The 16865-nt window shown below is 40.2% G+C and overlaps 3 protein-coding genes across 10 annotated transcripts in view; all 3 read left to right on the forward strand.

Moving 5' to 3' along the window:
• Window positions 1-16865, forward strand: part of CADPS2 (calcium dependent secretion activator 2) — a 477558-nt gene that overhangs the window by 113094 nt on the left and 347599 nt on the right. The gene's annotated exons all lie outside the window — the stretch shown is intronic.
• RNF148 (ring finger protein 148) lies at window positions 5549-6526 on the forward strand. The gene has a single exon (XM_060156785.1). The coding sequence runs from the start codon at window positions 5549-5551 to the stop codon at window positions 6458-6460; it is 912 nt and encodes a 303-aa protein (XP_060012768.1). The 3' UTR covers window positions 6461-6526.
• Window positions 9248-10375, forward strand: RNF133 (ring finger protein 133). The gene has a single exon (XM_060155992.1). The coding sequence runs from the start codon at window positions 9248-9250 to the stop codon at window positions 10373-10375; it is 1128 nt and encodes a 375-aa protein (XP_060011975.1).

Consider the following 16865-nt stretch of genomic DNA (forward strand, 5'->3'; position numbering starts at 1 on the left):
CTCTGCTCATCTTGGGTGCTCGCATATGTTTGCCCATCTGTAGGTTGACTTAGGGTAGCCTCAGCTGGGGCACCTGCGTCCTTCTCTGTCAGGCTGACCTTATTTGTTGGAGGACGGTGGGGTCCCAAGAGTGAGGGGAGGAGTGCCAGGCGTCCTGAGGCTTAGGCTCGGAACTCGCACATCATCACGTCCGTGCCAGTCTGTTCACCAGCTCGAGTTATCAGGCCATCCGAAATCAAGTGGTATAGAGGTAAATCCCACGACCTGATGGAAGGACCTGCTAAGTCACATTGCAGAGGGCATCACTGGGAGGGAAGTAATTGGGCCATTTTGTGATTACTGATCCTACCGTAGGGACAGAGTTCTGTAAAAGGAGCAAAGCCTGTCTAAGGGCTTATATAGTGACTGCTGCAATAGGAGCACAGGAAACTCTAAGCCCTTTGAATTGAAGACGCATACATTTCAGGACTGATAACAATAGAAAATGAGGCTGGATTGAAGGAAAGAGGACCAGGTTGGAGAGGCTTATATTTGCATTTCTAGAAGCTTGGGTGTTACCCTTTGGATAGAGGGAGCCATCTAAGGTTTTAGACAAACAGGAATGCCATTGTAAATTTCATTTTTTTCTGTAGGTTGCTCTGGCAACAATGAATTCAAGGTGAGCAGAACATTGATGGAAGATTAGATGCTGTTGCAAAACTCTAGATTGTGGAAAGATGATGAAGGCCAAACTAAAGCAGTGGAAAGCATTCAAGTGTGGTAAACCTGATCATGTTAATCATTCATTCAGACAAACTTCTTTGAGCCAGGTGCTCTGTTGTTTGAGAACCGTCAGTGAGAATTCCCTTTCTTTAATGTTGCAAAGGCTTCTTGGAGCTTTGGACTTCTGGAGCTCTTACACGAGTTACCCTTTCATCATCCATCCCACTGTTAGGCGTGCAGATAAGTAGAGGGGAATAGTAATCCTGGCTTACATAGCGAAGAAATCGTGGCTAGTGATATGGTGATTTAAAATGTCTGTCTTGGCTATTTTTACTTTCTAGTATACTTAGTTACCAGAGATTTTAGTGATATTGAAAGTTATTTTATTGGTTAATATAAAGAATAATGAATAGGAGCCTGAGTAAATTTTGTGACTTTCACACATCTGTACCTGCCTCTAGTATAGTATGTGATTGTGAAAGTAATTCAAAGATTTATTAGTTTTTTAATTTACTGTATTTCATTTAAGCATATTCAGAACACTTTCCTGGGTTCAGAAATATTAAGTGGAAAAAGTGTATTTGTATGTGGAGAATAATTTTTTTATTGCATATGTCTGGGAGAATATGTGGGAGTAGAGACTAATTTACAGGAGAAATTTAGAAGAAATTTTTATAAGGATTTACCAATTTGCAATCAAAGATAATAACGTTTAAAAGTAAGTTTAGCCTTTAAAAATCTTTAGAAATAAAGATATCTCTTTCACAGAATATCATTAGCATTACTTGCTATTTTGTTGTTCTCAGTGAACTACTTAGAGTCAGTGTTTTTTTCCTGTCACATCCCATTATGATGCATTTAATTACTCACAGAAACCCTATACAGTTGTTTTCTCAAGATTAAATGCAAATCCAGTGTGCTTTGTGGATTCCTAGAGATCTCTAATAATATCATAGCCCTGGATACGGTGACTTGGGAGGTAATTTATTGAAGTCTCTTCAGGGTTCCCTGCATTTAGAGATACAGTTACAAAGCATTGCCCAGAGAGTTTTTGGCTATTTTTCTTCTCAAAGTAGAGATTTCTGGACTTTTGAGCATTCTTAACAGAGGTTGATGAATAGTGGAGGGATAGAGATCTGCTGATTCCCACCCCCCACCCCCCGCCAAGTTAATGAAATTGATAACCTTCTTGAATTTTAATTAGAACCTAGAAGTTAAGAGATATATATATATATATATATATATATGCATGTACCTAATTGGTGTATTACTCTCTTCTTCTACCTAGATGATGACCCCTGAGAGCAGGGCCGTGCTGTGTCCTTGGTAACATGGGCTCCAGCTCATATCAGTACCTTGTGTATAGTGAATATTATGTGTTTGCTGTGGTTAATGGTTATTTAAGTATCATTCCTTTGGGTAAACCTCAGGAACTTTGTTTACCTACTCACCTTCCAGTTCATACCTTTTCCCTTTGGGGGCAGGGCACTGATTACCTTCGTGTTCCCTCCTGCCATGTGCTCAGTCAGGGAAGGGATTTTCCATAGCAGGATAAATCGTGGTTAACCTTAGCTGATCATGATAATTCTACTCTGATTTCCAGGGGTTCCATTAAGCATGGGTCTCTAAAGCACTGCTAGCCAGAGAGACCTTGAAGGAAGTCTAGTAGGTTTCTGGAAAAGAAAATTGCCTTGCTCTTATATAGAGAGATGGGAGAAGAAAAGTCTCTTTGTGCTTCTGAATGTGGTCTGCCTGGAACAGCAGTAGTCACCTTGGGGGATAATGAAATGGGCCTGTATAAGAGAAAAATCAACATACTGTCCTCAAAGAGGCAGAGTGGCAAGGTGGAACAGGCAGGCATTTTTGAACGTGATCAGCCAGCCTTAGTATATTTCAGTCTCCTTTGGTTGAACCTGGCAGGTAGGCTAATGAAAACCTGTTAAGAAGATAGAAAGTCTATATATTGAATAAATGGTCTAAAAGTCACAGATTAGAGTAACACGAGTTATCCATTTTCCACTGCTTCTCCCACCCCCACTGCCCACTTCCCTCCTTTCCTGTTCAGACATCCTGGCCCCAGCACAGAAGACTCTTGGATCTGGTCCTGATCAAATGGATGCAATTTTTAATCAGGCTTCATGGACTAATAGGCACTCGTGCAGGTGTCCACTGTTTCTATTTCAAAGACAACAGGAAGCGGAGACTGGTTGAGGAATCCTCCTTGATGGATGTCTTGCCAATTATAAACTTTGTGATAAGAGCTCAGGCCTCATTTCTCGGGGACACGTGAGTTTGGGGATGATTCCTCCCTCCCAAGGCTATTATTGACATTTTGGGTCAGAAAATTACTTATTGCACAGGGCTGTTCCGTGCATTATAGAATATTTATCAGTGTCCCTTACCTCTACCCACTAGATGCCCATTGTGATGATCAAAAATGTCTCCAGAAATAGCCAAATATTTCTTGGGGGGTAAAAGTATCCCCCACTTGAGAACCACTGCGTTAGAGATAAAGGATTGTTTTTTGTAGGTGCGTTTGTCCTAAGACTCAGGTGAAAGAGAGGGGGGAAGTTCTAACTTCCATTGCCTTAACTGCTTCCTCACATGGTGAGAAAATACAATGAATTACTAAGTTTTTCAAACTGGTCTTTTCAACCATATGAAGAACCTTTAGATTTGAGATGTTTTGAGCTGACATATAGTTACTGCTTAAACTCCTTCAACCTTGAAAATCAGCAAACTAAAAAAGCAAAGTTAGGATTTAAAAACTAATGTAATTCTATCTTCAAATGTTAAATAATCGTATATTTAACAAACAGCCTCTGATATGATGATGATAACTGTCTTCGTGGTAAGGCTTCACTTTGCTAATAAATAAGCCAGGATTTCACACTGTTTGAACTTGGGAAAAGTCTACATGTAAAGACAGTTCAGATGTGAACTGAAATGTTGCCTGCATAAAATTCTGTGCATGGGGCAAGTTGATTGGTTCCAATTTTATTTTTAACAGCAAATGTTAACTAAAATATTACAGACCAGGGAGTACAGTAATTCCTTTTGTGAAAATGACAGGATTCTTAACATGCCTCTGATTTAAATGTTGCTGTCTATTTCACACACAAGCAAATGGAGGCTGTCTTTTCTTTTTGACATGCATAGCATGTGTCCTGTATATAGTAAATAATGTTTGAATGAGTGTTGCCAATTTATTGAATCCTTGAGTGAAGTCAGGTGAAGATTTAAAATAAACGCAAACAAGCATTAAAGCAACTTTAAAGCAGTAAAGATTCTACAGTTTGCATCAACTAAGTAATGTAGTGACTTGTGATAGCTGTGGTCATCCTTTGCTCTGCCCACTACTACCCTTCCGGTTACCACGTATGTTAATTCAACCTTTAAAGTAACTTGATTTGTCTGTCTCTACATCCTTACTGCTATTTCAAGAGTCCCAGCCACTGTCTTCTTTTGCCTAAAAGAAGACACTCATCTCATCAATTTATTCTCCTCTTCCTCCAATCCATTTTCCACTTCAGGAAGCCAAAGTGCACTTTTAAAAAAGTGAACATTTTGAAACACTTAAGTCACCTCCTCAGGTTGAAACCGTTCAGTGTGTTTCTCTGGTCCTTGGGACATAATCCAAAATCCTTAGTCTATGGTTCATGATCCTGAACCTCTGACTGCTGTTGGCCTTGCCTCCCCTTATCACCTTAACTTTTGCCTCTCTTGCTTTGCCAAACTCATGTTCCTTCAGATCCTTTAACTTGCCATGTCCCTTGCTATCTTAGGGTCTTGAAATTGCCAATTCCTCTGCCCGGAATCTTCTCAGCTCACACTTTGCTTGGATAATTCTGATGTATCTGTCCAGCCTCAGACTGACTATCACTTTCTTAGAGAGCAATGCCCTGGGCCTCTGGCCTCGAATCAAAGTTTGGATCCCCTTTACATTTGTTCTTTCTTTTGATACTCTGTTTTCCTTTCAGAACTCTTATCACAACTTGCAGTTACACATTTGTGTTTTTGTTTAAAATCTGCCCTCACCAGATAATCTCCACAAAGTAGGTGTATGTGTCTTCTCCAACATATGACCCATACTTAGTACTTGCTCAGCACATAGTATAGGTTCTTGGTAGTGATTTTAGTGAATAAAGTTGAATTCGCCTTGCAAGATGGCAATATATCAGACTAACAGTGTAAGTTTATATTACATTACCCTCTTTAGGCCTGGGATAAGCATTTAATGTTGGAAGAGAGAGGGAATGATTTGTTCGTGCTTCCCATAGAATGGCATATTGGGTAGCACAGAACCATATCTGAGAACTGGTGACTGGACAGGGACGTACACTTATACATGAACGATTTCTCCTTTGCCTTATAGATAGGAAAACAATGAGCAAAAAGTGTTGAGGCAGATTTTCAGGCTATCCAGAAGTAGAAAAGAAACTTGAGGTATTTAAAAAAATTATTATTTTTTTTTGCTTTAGAGTTTATTCAGGTTGGTACATGAGTCATTGCTGCCTAGCTTTTTGGCCAATGGGATTTCAGTATGCAGTGCACTAATATAAACTCTTGGATTGGCTAACTACCTCTGATGTCACAATTTCCCCATTAGGAAGTCACGGTTTTCTTGAAATAACATTGTACCAATAACAAGTCTTGTTATTCTGTTTCATTATAAGAAAGATAATCTACCAAAAGTAAAAATGCTAAAAGGAGCAAGATAGAAGGCCTTTTCCATTTATGTGCTTTAATGATCTACTGCCAACACTTGAAGGTAGCTTCTTGACTTTCTTTTACAACGGATGGTTTTTTTTTCTTCATGTTTGTCAGTTAATAGGCAAATGGAGGAATGAGCCTACTTAGAATTACTCCTTCAATTCGTATTTCTGTTTCATCTCAACTGTGGAGGCTTGGCATCTTTCTACTACTTAGCCTTCCTGACTCAAAAGGAAAAGCCATTTGGACAGCCCACCTGAATATAACGTTTCAGGTGGGAAATCAGAGTATATCAGAATTAGGAGAGAGTGGCGTGTTTGGGAATCATTCTCCTCTGGAAAGGGTGTCTGGTGTGGTGGTACTTCCCGAAGGATGGAATCAGAACGCTTGTAATCCTATGACCAATTTCAGCAGGCCTGAGCGAGCAGACTCTTGGCTGGCCCTCATTGAAGGAGGAGGCTGTACTTTCACACACAAAATCAACGTGGCAGCAGAGAAGGGGGCAAATGGGGTGATCATCTATAACTATCCAGGTACGGGCAACCAAGTATTTCCCATGTCTCACCAGGGAACGGAAAATATAGTCGCAGTGATGATAGGCAACCTGAAAGGCATGGAACTTTTGCACTTGATTCAGAAAGGAGTCTGTGTGACGATCATCATTGAAGTGGGGAGAATGCACATGCCCTGGCTGAGCCATTATGTCATATCTCTGTTTACCTTTGCGGTTGCCACAGTGGCCTACCTGTTCCTGTACTGTGCCTGGAAACCTCGAGTGCCCAATTCTTCCACCAGGAGGCGAAGACAGAGAAAGGCAGATGTGAAGAAAGCTGTTGGACAGCTTCAACTGCAGGTGCTCAAAGAAGGGGATAAGGAACTAGATCCAGATGAAAACAGTTGTGTTGTTTGCTTTGACATATACAAGCCTCAAGATGTAGTACGTATTTTAGCTTGCAAACATTTTTTCCATAAGGCATGCGTCGACCCCTGGCTTTTAGCCCATAGGACATGCCCCATGTGCAAGTGTCACATTCTGAAAACTTAAGAAACCCAGAGAATCTCCTGAAGATGTAACTGAGTCTTACCAAAGGTTACAATGAAGATGAATTCTCTTTTAGCACTTTATGTAGAGAGAAAATTCAACTGCAGCTTGTCTATGCAAGTACTAAAGAGGGTGACATTTGTGTACTTTAAAAATAAAACTCCATATCATCTCCATCTATTTGAACTTGTTTTTCTAGTGTTTTGTTATACATTTTTGCCTTTATCTAAATAAGGATGTTAGTATACATTAAAAGCAATTTAGTCTTGATTTTCAAATTACAATGATTGTGACATTGATGCCACAGAGAGTCATAATATTTTAAAGTTTCTTTATACTCATTTTTATACTTTGCTTCCATATGTTTAATTTTTGATATCTAATAATACTTCTGTTCAGTAAACTTCATTATAGGTTTAGATCTTGATTTAATTTTCCGTGGTTAATTTTATTAATACCCAGAAAATCCGGTTGCCAAAGCTATTGACTGGGTAGGTAATGTGTTCCAAATAATTATTTTAGATGGTAGCACTTCTGGTTATGTATCTAAAAATATTTTAAATTACTATAGGCCTAATTTAGGGCAGCATTATAAAAAAAAAAGTCACCTTTGTTTGCCAGAGCCCTTTAAATCCTAGCATAGTGAATCGGCTATGGTTGCAAATTTTCCTTCTAGAATTGACTCTAGTAAATGCTCCTCTTAAGATGGTGGTATGTCTCTATTTGGGACTTTTTTTTTTTTTTTTTTTTTTTTTTTTTTTTTTTGCTGTACGCGAGCCTCTCACTGTTGTGGCCTCTCCCGTTGCGGAGCACAGGCTTCGGACGCGCAGGCTCAGCGGCCATGGCTCACGGGCCCAGCCGCTCCGCGGCATGTGGGATCTTCCCGGACCGGGGCACGAACCCGTGTCCCCTGCATCGGCAGGCGGACGCTCAACCACTGCGCCACCAGGGAAGCCCGGGACATTTGATAATATAGACCTAGAGCAGAACTGCAGTTTTGTTCATTTGCCTTTCCAAATTGTATCTCTTGCCTTATTTTGCCTCTTCCTTTTTTCTGGTAGATAAACACCTGTATAACAATGAGAGGCCTGAAGACATGGGTTTTGTTGTTTTGATGAAAATCTCTCTGGATAATATGCTAAAGCATTGATGTCCAACTCCAGTGGCAATTTGTGAGTCAACCCACTGTGTGCCTCACTGTCTTTTTTAAAGAGTGGGTGTGTGGAAATCAGATTAATGGTCTTTGGGAAAGAAAATCGACCACTGCGAGCCAGAGGTGTCACATCAATGTTCTTTTCTTTTAATGCCACTTTGTGTTGGGCCTTTAGGTACCCTTCCTCCTTCCTCTTTTCTACTTTGAGCTGTCACGTTGTTGACTGATATTTCGTAAGAATACACTAGCTCCCGTAGTCCTGGTGAGACCCAACCTAAAATGTCTCTTAGTACCCTATGCCTAGAGGTCAGAGACATTTATGTCCAAGGTCAAAATCCTTGCCTTTGGTTTCCTAGCTGGTGAATGAGAACCACTGAGAGATACCCCTGAGAAAGCGTATGGCAGTGCCAGTGACTGCCCGTATTTGTTAGTTCACATGTCATTCTTTGGCTTTGAAGTCATATTGTGCCATTGGCCGAAGTGTAGCAGCATATAGGCAGAACTGACAGTGTATGCGGGGTCTTCCACCAACGATGTTTGTCGATTTTGGCAAACATTTTGTTAAAAGCATCTATGACCTTTAACAATCACTGCTGTCAGTGGTTAAATTTGAGTGAGGACCTTGAAGTTTTTCTTTTTAAAATCTATAGCTACATTTTGGATCAAAGTAAATTGTGCTAAACTAATATTGCTCTATTTAATCTTTTCCCCTGTACCCGTCCTCCTCTTCCCTCAAAATATTGTGAGATTACTAACAGATGTCTCTGCAGACCCAAGGTCTGCAGAGAAATGAGATTAGGCTTTTTTGTCTTTACTGCTGTCATCCCTACGTATAATCAATGTAAGAGTGAGGGTAGTGAGGCTGAAGTAGTTTAACGGGATGCCCTGCTTTTAAAAGTTAAATCAAAACCAAACCTGTCCAACAAATTTCTGAGCAAGCTTTATTAACTAAACTCAGTTCAAAAATTTACATGATAGATAAATTTGCACTGTGACCAAATGTGAGTTAAAAACAGTGTTACTTACCACTTTTATCCCATATCTGGTCATAGTGCTAATTTTTAACTCTCATTCATGGTTTTGAAACTTGCCATTTTGATACAGATATTTACTTCACTGATTGTGAAGGAGAGTGTTAATCGTATGGTCTTTCTTGCATATGCTTTCAGGTTTTAAAACGCGTTGCATTATACAATTTTTAATATTTTTTAGTTTAACGTGATACCAGGTAACATTACATGTAGTAGCTCAAGGATTGAATCCATCCTGTAACAACACTGAAATTACCCATAACAACATTTGAAACAGTCAAGCCAATAAATGTACAGCATGCTCTAAGCTCTTACCTAATTGGCTGTGTTGTCTTTTATGTCATAATCATGCCACCCAACAGTAAGCAGTATGTAGAGTTACAGTAGTGAGACTGGGATTTTTTTTTTCAATCTAAAGTTTTTCTCTTTCTCTCAAAAAAACATCTGAAACTCATAAGACATCTTTCTTACAAAAACATGCTGGAAGACAGTGGAACTTGTTTTCACCCAGAAGGTTTTTTTCACTTTAATATTTTATGTTGATTGTCAGCAGATGTGGAAGCCACATCTTTTTGTTGGGTTAGTCCTTCAGGCAGTAAGAGAGAGATGCATCTCCTCAAGATTGGCACTCGGAGAAACAGCACTGCCTCTTCCTGGCTCATGAAATTCAGTTTCCTTTGGCTGCTTAGCCAGCACTGTTGCAGAGCCAGAGCTGTTTGGACTGCATACACGAACATATCATTTCACGTTGGGAATCGCATGTTGTCAGAGTTGGGGGAGACTGGAGTGTTTGGAAGAAGCTCTGCTCTCAAGAGAGTGGCGGGAGTTATCGTGCCTCCAGAGGGAAAAACGCAAAACGCATGTAACCCCGGTACCAGTTTCAGCACATCGAAGAACTCGGAGACGTGGCTCGCACTTGTTGAACGGGGAGGCTGTACCTTCACACAGAAGATCAAGGTGGCCGTGGAGAAGGGAGCCAGCGGAGTGATCATCTATAACTTCCTAGGAACTGGCAATCGGGTTTTTCCCATGTCTCATCAGGCGTTTAAAGACATCGTCGTGGTGATGATTGGTAACTTGAAAGGCATGGAGATTTTGCATTTAATTCAGAAGGGAGTTCACGTTACAGTCATGATTGAGGTGGGAAGAAAACACATCATCTGGATGAATCACTATTTTGTCTCTTTTGTGATTGTCACAACCGCTCCGCTAGCGTATTTCATCTTTTATCATATTCAAAGACTTTGGGTAGCAAGGATTCAGAACAGGAGATGGCAGCGGTTAACAAGTGATCTCAAGAAAGCATGTGGCCAGCTTCAACTTCGGGTACTTAAAGAGGGGGACAAGGAAGTAAGTCCAAATGGAGATAGCTGTGTAGTTTGCTTTGAACTCTATAAGCCTAATGATACAGTTCGTATTCTGACTTGTAAACATTTTTTCCACAAGGACTGCATTGACCCCTGGATTCTAGCCCGTGGGACATGCCCCATGTGCAAATGTGACATTCTTAAAGCTTTGGGGATTCAGGTGGATGTTGAAGATGGAACAGAATCTGTGCAAGTTCTAATGTTGAATGAATTGCCTGGTATCCTGTCACCTCGTGAAGAGGGCACAAGTAATGAACTTCCTCCTGCGGGAAGGTCAAATAAAGAGACGCACGTGGAGGAGTGCCCTACTTCTCAGAACGATGGCCCGTCTCATTCAGTAGCAGCAAACGTTCATCGTCCACCTTGACAGCATGGCCTTTGAGGAAGTGGATTAAACCTGTCTGTGAAATCAGGTCCTAAGTACTAACAAGCAGTTTGTCTGAAGTGTGGTTTCTGTGTCTTTTTTTTTTGTTACTTCGGTAGTTTTCTACATGCTTTGTCCAGTCTCAGAGACAGAAGAAAAGTACTAGCAGGATTTTTTTTCCCCGTTTTTCACCTTTACTAAATGTAACTTTTTGTCAGTGTGTGTTACTCCTGTGAGTATATATGTATATTTCTGTATGCACATGACCAAGGACAAACTTTGCTTTTTATTTTTTTGGCCACAACATGCAGCTTATGGGATCTTAGCTCCCCGACCAGGGATCGAACCCAGGCCCCCCGCAGTGAAAGGTGCCAGGTCTTAACCTCTGGACCGTCAGGGAATTCCCAACCAAGGACAAACTTTATTCCCTAAATTTTTGTGTGTGTGTGTGTGTGTGTGTGTGTGTATATATATATATATATATATGGCTTTATTTTGGTAAGAAAATTAACATATTTACACATTCCTTATATTACAGAAACTATCGATGAAGTTTGAAAAACATAAATTACCTTTTATATACTAGGAAGAATAAAATGTGTCTTTTGATATTTATAGTACAGTATACTAATTTTGAGGTCATTGTGCTGTGTTTTCTTCATTCTTGGCATGAAAATTTTGTTGTATAGAATTTTAGTATTTTGACAAATAGTTCTGTTCAGCCATGAGTACATCTTATGTGATCTGCGTATATATAATGATAGAAATTTTAATAAAATACTAGCACTCCTTAAGTGAATAGGAGCGATTTCAGTGCCCAGTATTGCTTATCATAATTGTTACACGTTCATAATGTATAGAAAGACTTAAGTGAAGAATTCCTATATTTAGTAATTGTGTATTTATTTCCCATGTGTCCCACCCTACTCCCTAGCAATTAAATAAGGCACTTTAATTATGTCATATTATTTTGTAGATAAGTACCACAATGTAGAAGTTATTATGACATATTGGGATTGTTTGTTTTGTTCACTGTATTCTCAGGATGCAGCACAGTGCCGGACCCTCAAATATTTGAGTAAATGAATAAGTATTATCTTTTAAATAATGTAACTATTATGTGTTAATCTGAAAAACTGGACAGTTTTATCCCAGTCATACAAAATAATGGGAACATAATCCTGAAAATTTTCATCCCAAATCGCTTTGGAAAATATAGAAAATTACAATTTTTAGCCCAGAACTCAGTATTACAATTTAGCATGTGTAATTTTAACAAAGGGGTTTGAACTCTCCAGGGCTGACACAAGGATTTGATTTCTTGTGCAACCCTAGAGAGAGCTTTATTAAGAGGAATTTCATGAGTTGCTCGGTGCTAACGATACTGGAATCCAGAGACTGGCAGGAGGGCAGTAGTTGATTCTAACTGCAGTGCCAGAGAAGACTGTTTAAAGGAGGAAAGACATTCCTCGAAGGCCAGGGAGAACTGAGACACAGCACAAACCAGGCAGACGGCCAGATGGGGGTGATGCCTTGCTTGGTAGATAACAGGTTTTTTTTTTTATACCCAGCCGTGGAGAGGTGTTTTGATGAAATTAATCCCAAGAGCTGCTCTTTGAAGGACTTGCATAGCACCAAGGCTGCTGAAGGATTTAGCAGGAACACTGTTTCATGTGTCTTTCTGAGTTTATCTTCAGAGTAGAGTCCTTTCCTGAAGGTCCACAGATCACACTGAAGAGACAGGACACGGAGGGACCCCATGGGAGCCACACCTGGTAGGATTCCCAAGCCAGAATAAGCTGTCATTCTCAGACTGGCCGCTGTTGGCATCTCTGCCACGAGGGGCTGGCAGCTTATAGGGGTGGCTAGACTGACTTTCTCCGGTTACCTGCTGGAATCATTGGAGCAATGGAAATGAATGCATCTGGTAATGCTGGCAGTCCCCAAGCCCAGGGTTCTCAGGTTATTATAGTTCTGTGTACTTTCAGCAGATTCATGTGGGGTACGTGTTCCGTGATAGACCCAACACTTGAGGAATTTATTTGCTCTTCACACTGACACCAACATTGTTCTTTCCATCCTTCCTCTGCACTCTCGTTGCTTTCTCCTTTTCTTTCCCTCCTTTTCTTCCATTTTGTTCATCATTGTCAATCTTAGACCTGACTTAACCCTCATGTGTAAGAAATTCGCATGTAATGTCTCTTGTTAATGTGAACATCAAACATTTAACACAGTGTGCTTGTGGTTTTGATTTGAGAATTTTCAACAGATGTTCTTTAAAGGATAGTTAGAATCTGTGTTTGAAATGGGGAAGGAAAGCTCACATCAGTGAACTTGGGAACTGTCATTGCTGAGTGCCTACCATGTAGCAGGCAGTGGACTAAATTCTTTCCATAGCTGTTTCTTATGTCAGAACAAAACAGCAGTTTTAATCCTTGTCTTTAGAATGCTGTAAACAGATCAATAAACCACTTTCACTCTGGGTTTAATAACTAGAACCTGGAAATAGCACTGCTATGTCAAATGTTAGGTATTATTCATTGTAATAGATTTTTACCTATTTTGTGGGCTACACCATTTTCTCTTGTACCTAGTGATGCAAATGTATTTTGCCATAATGGCATGGGGCTATAATATGAATTATTTTGCCCCCAATACCAGTGTCATAATGGATTTCCCTTGCATTTCTCCTTTGTATATATTTTTGCATTTCTCTGGTAATTGATTCCCCCTGCTCACCTCGCTAGGTAGGGGTTTGATACTCCTTATAAAAATTAAACTTTTTTCCTTATAACTGGGATAAATTGGATTTACTGTCTACTGAAGTGAAAATGATTCTAAAGCACTTGACCACTGATTGGGCGATGCCATAGGTGAAGTTACCTGTATAGTTCCTCGTATTATATGACACTACACTGATCGTATTCCTGCCTCTTGCTATAGAATTGTTGTAACGCAGTTGTCCTGTAGAGATGTTGGTCAGCCATAATATTTACAATAATGTATTTCAAAGGATTTAGTGAGCCAGGATCTGGCATTTCTGATGGTATTTAAGCTTAGTATATACAGTTAAAGTGTTTTCTCCTTCTGCAAAACTCACTGGTTTTTGAAGCAGCGTGCAGGAATCAAGTGGGAGAAAGGATCAGAATTTGAAGATGCATTGAAGTACAGAGGAAGCCTTCACACGTTGAAACTGCGAAGGAGTCCATTTAATGGCAACTCCATGTTCCCACTCCATCATTTACTGTGAGCACTGGGGTTTTTTGTTTAGAATTTATTTGGTTTTGTACTTCATTTTAAAAAATGTTTAGTGCTTAGTAATGAAAAATAAGGATTATTACAATTACTGATACAGAAATATCTTAAGATACATACCTGGTTTTCTAAACTGTGAGAACTTTTTTGCGGGGGGTGGGTAATGTACTTTAAGTTGGAGAGATGATCTGGTCCCTGGGCACAGGTGTTAGAGTTATTCCATCACAATCTCTCCAAAAAACATCCCTTTTTAAAATAACTACACCACAGCTTATAACACCTCTCTCTGCAACTATGCTGTCATCTTCGTCAGACCTCCAAGATATGTGTTCTTTGACTTCAGCTGCTGATAGGAATTTTCCTCATCACTGTTGATAAGCAGGGTAACCCTGATTTGGAAACTTCCCTACATCTGTAACATTCGTTGCTGCCCCAGAAGTTCTGTCGTCTTTGAACACCTCCCAACTTACGGCGCCTTTTTCAGAATTCCTTCTCTGAATTCACTTGATCTCATTTCCACCACTTGCTCTTTGTTCTCATTCCAAGCCTGGTTTCCCTTAACCATCCTTTCCAAGCCCATCTCATCTTCTCCAACTTCAGCCTACAGCCAGTTGTAAGCCATTTTAGTCCTACTCTGTCTACGAAGTGCTACTGAATTCCTTGACTTCCAGACTTTTTTTCTGCAGTACCATTTGCCTACCCTGAGTCATCTCTACTGATTTCCACCAGATCTTTACTGCTATTTAAGAATCCTTTATTAATCTCAACTCCTTTTTATATTCCCCATAGAGCAGTACTTCTCAGCGTTGGCTGCATGTCAGAATCATGTGAAGGGCTTTGAAAATGCTCAGTGCCCTTGCTGCACCCAAGACCTCTGGGGTGGGGCCCAGGTACCTGGTATCCAGGTGTTTCCAATGTGCAGACAAGATTGAGAACCACTGCCATAGGGCTCTTCCAAAGAGTCTTTATGTTAGTCAAGTTCTAGTTTTATCCTCTGATTCCTTCAGCTTTACTGATTTTCACTTTCCTGAAAAATACAGGTAAAAATCTAAATGTCAAGTTATAAAGGGTTACATTTCCTGGAGAGGAATTGGTAAAGGCTTCTGGGAGTATGAAGGAGTGGATTTCAACTGGAAAGGCAAGGAATGCTTAAATAAGAAAATAACATTTGAAATGGAACCACTGGATTGGGACAGAGGGCATGCTCGTGGAGGGAACAGTGAATAACAGTGTTTTTTAAAGAAGTTTTGAGTGTCATGTAGAATTTTGGTTTAGGAAAATGAAGACCGGGAATTTTGCGGGTAGTTGCAATAATCCAGGAGTTGATAAGATGAAAATATGAACAAAAACCGTGACGGGTGAATTGGGTGAGATGAATAGAAGGTGGGTCATGTCCAGGGTAATGTTCTTTGATCTCATTTTCTGATAGGAATTTTCTACTTCATTTCTTACTGACCACAGTCACAGTGGTTTGAAAACTTGCCTGTACCTGTAGCTTTCATCTTCAGTTTAGCAACACATAGTGGATACAGAAGAGAAGGGTATGGGTCAGAAGGAGTTGAGAAAAAGAGTCAAGGATGACTCCTTGGTTTCTGGCCTGGGCCAGTAGGAGGTGATGGTGTCATTCATTGAGGTAGAAAATAGTTAGATGAAGCAAGTTTAGGGTGGAAGGGGAGTTCAAATTTTTAGTATGCTGAATTTGAGGAACCCAAAGAACTTATAGGTGCTGTTCATTACATAGCTGAAAGTATAGGTCTGTGCTAATTAAATGAGATACTTGGAACAGTATAGCAAAAGGCAGTACTTAGTTGTAATTTATTAACAAGACAATTCACATTAATTTTAATTTACTATTATGTGAAATTTAATGTTACTATTTTGGACCCGTATCTCCAATTACAAAGTTGTATGACTTTTTCTCTCAAATGTGTAGCAGCCTGAGTGAAGCTGATGATTGTGAAGGTGGCAGTGAGGCGGCTGTGAAAAATAACAGCTGCAATATACCCGTTATATGCACTTAACAGCTGCAGTATACCTGTTATATGCACTTAACAGTAGAAAGCCACTTAGTCCTAACAGCAACTCTGAGGTAGATGTTATTAGTACCCCCATTCTTTAGATGAGGAAACTGAGACCCAGCCAGGCTAAGTAACTTGCCCAAAGTTAAACAGCCAGTATGTGGCAAAGCCTGTATTTGAACTTGGTCTGGTTCCACAGCTCCTGGTCTTAACCACTACACTGCAGGTAGCTTGGAAAGCTACTTTTTAAGTAAAGGAGAAAGTGTTTAGGTAAGTCTCGTGTTGAGGACTTCAAGGATGAGGCCTTGGAAGAAAAATCCCAGCTAGAGGTGTTGAAAGTGCTCGCAGCGGGATGGTTAAAGCAGTAACTCCTGAGATCTCAAAATAAATAATTAGGAAAGAGGAGTGTGGGCAGGGGAGGGTGTGGGGAGGGTGTGTCTGAGTGAGGGAAGAAGGACAGTCAGGCTCTAGGAAAGGATACTTCCATTTAGGAGGTACTGATTCTGGAATTGGTAGTTCTCCTGTGTAAAAACTTCAGTCAGAGGGGTTTTATAGAGCCTTCCTTTCCTCTGAAGTTGGAAAGGGGCAAAAAGTAATTTTTATAATTCTCTTAATAATAGCAGTTTGTTTTAAAAGTTCAGGCCTAGGAAGCACAGTTGCCTATTGAAAAGAACACCAAGCCTTTACATCAGATGGCCTGCACATTCATATCCTTGCCCCAGGGTAGAGCATCTCGGAACAGTGGTCCTCAGACCAGCAGCATCAGCATCACCTGGACTTGTTGGAACTGCACATTCTTAGACCCCACTGCAGACCTGTGGAGTCAGGAACTCTGGAGGACCCAAGAGTCTGTTTTAACAGGTCTTCTAGCTGATTCTGATGGACCTTCCAGTTTAAGAACCTCTTCTGTCGCAGAGGGTCAGTTCATTTTCACAGAAGGATGCATCATACGGTTGTCATCAGAAATAGCGTAAATGAAAATAAGTGTGAATTTTAAAGCATGACCCAAATAATAGTTGCTGTTAAGTTTTCAAGAGACACATTTAGGCATATTTCAGGTATCCAGCTGCTCTGTTATGCATGGCTCGTGCATTAATGCTTGCTCCTTTTCTCTCCCGGTTCTGGTTTCTCTGCCACCACTATCACATTGCCAAGGGAGTTGTGAGGAGATGAATAGATTTTAGATGGTTTATGAATTTCAAAGCATAAGGATAGAAAAA

This window comes from Lagenorhynchus albirostris, chromosome 8 (genome assembly GCF_949774975.1).
Source record: "Lagenorhynchus albirostris chromosome 8, mLagAlb1.1, whole genome shotgun sequence".
NCBI classification, from domain to species: Eukaryota; Metazoa; Chordata; class Mammalia; order Artiodactyla; family Delphinidae; genus Lagenorhynchus; species Lagenorhynchus albirostris.

Coding starts and splice junctions, on each gene's coding strand:
- RNF148 (XM_060156785.1), top strand. CDS start 5,549: ATGAGCCTACTTAGAATTACTCCTTCAATTCGTATTTCTGTTTCATCT.
- RNF133 (XM_060155992.1), top strand. CDS start 9,248: ATGCATCTCCTCAAGATTGGCACTCGGAGAAACAGCACTGCCTCTTCC.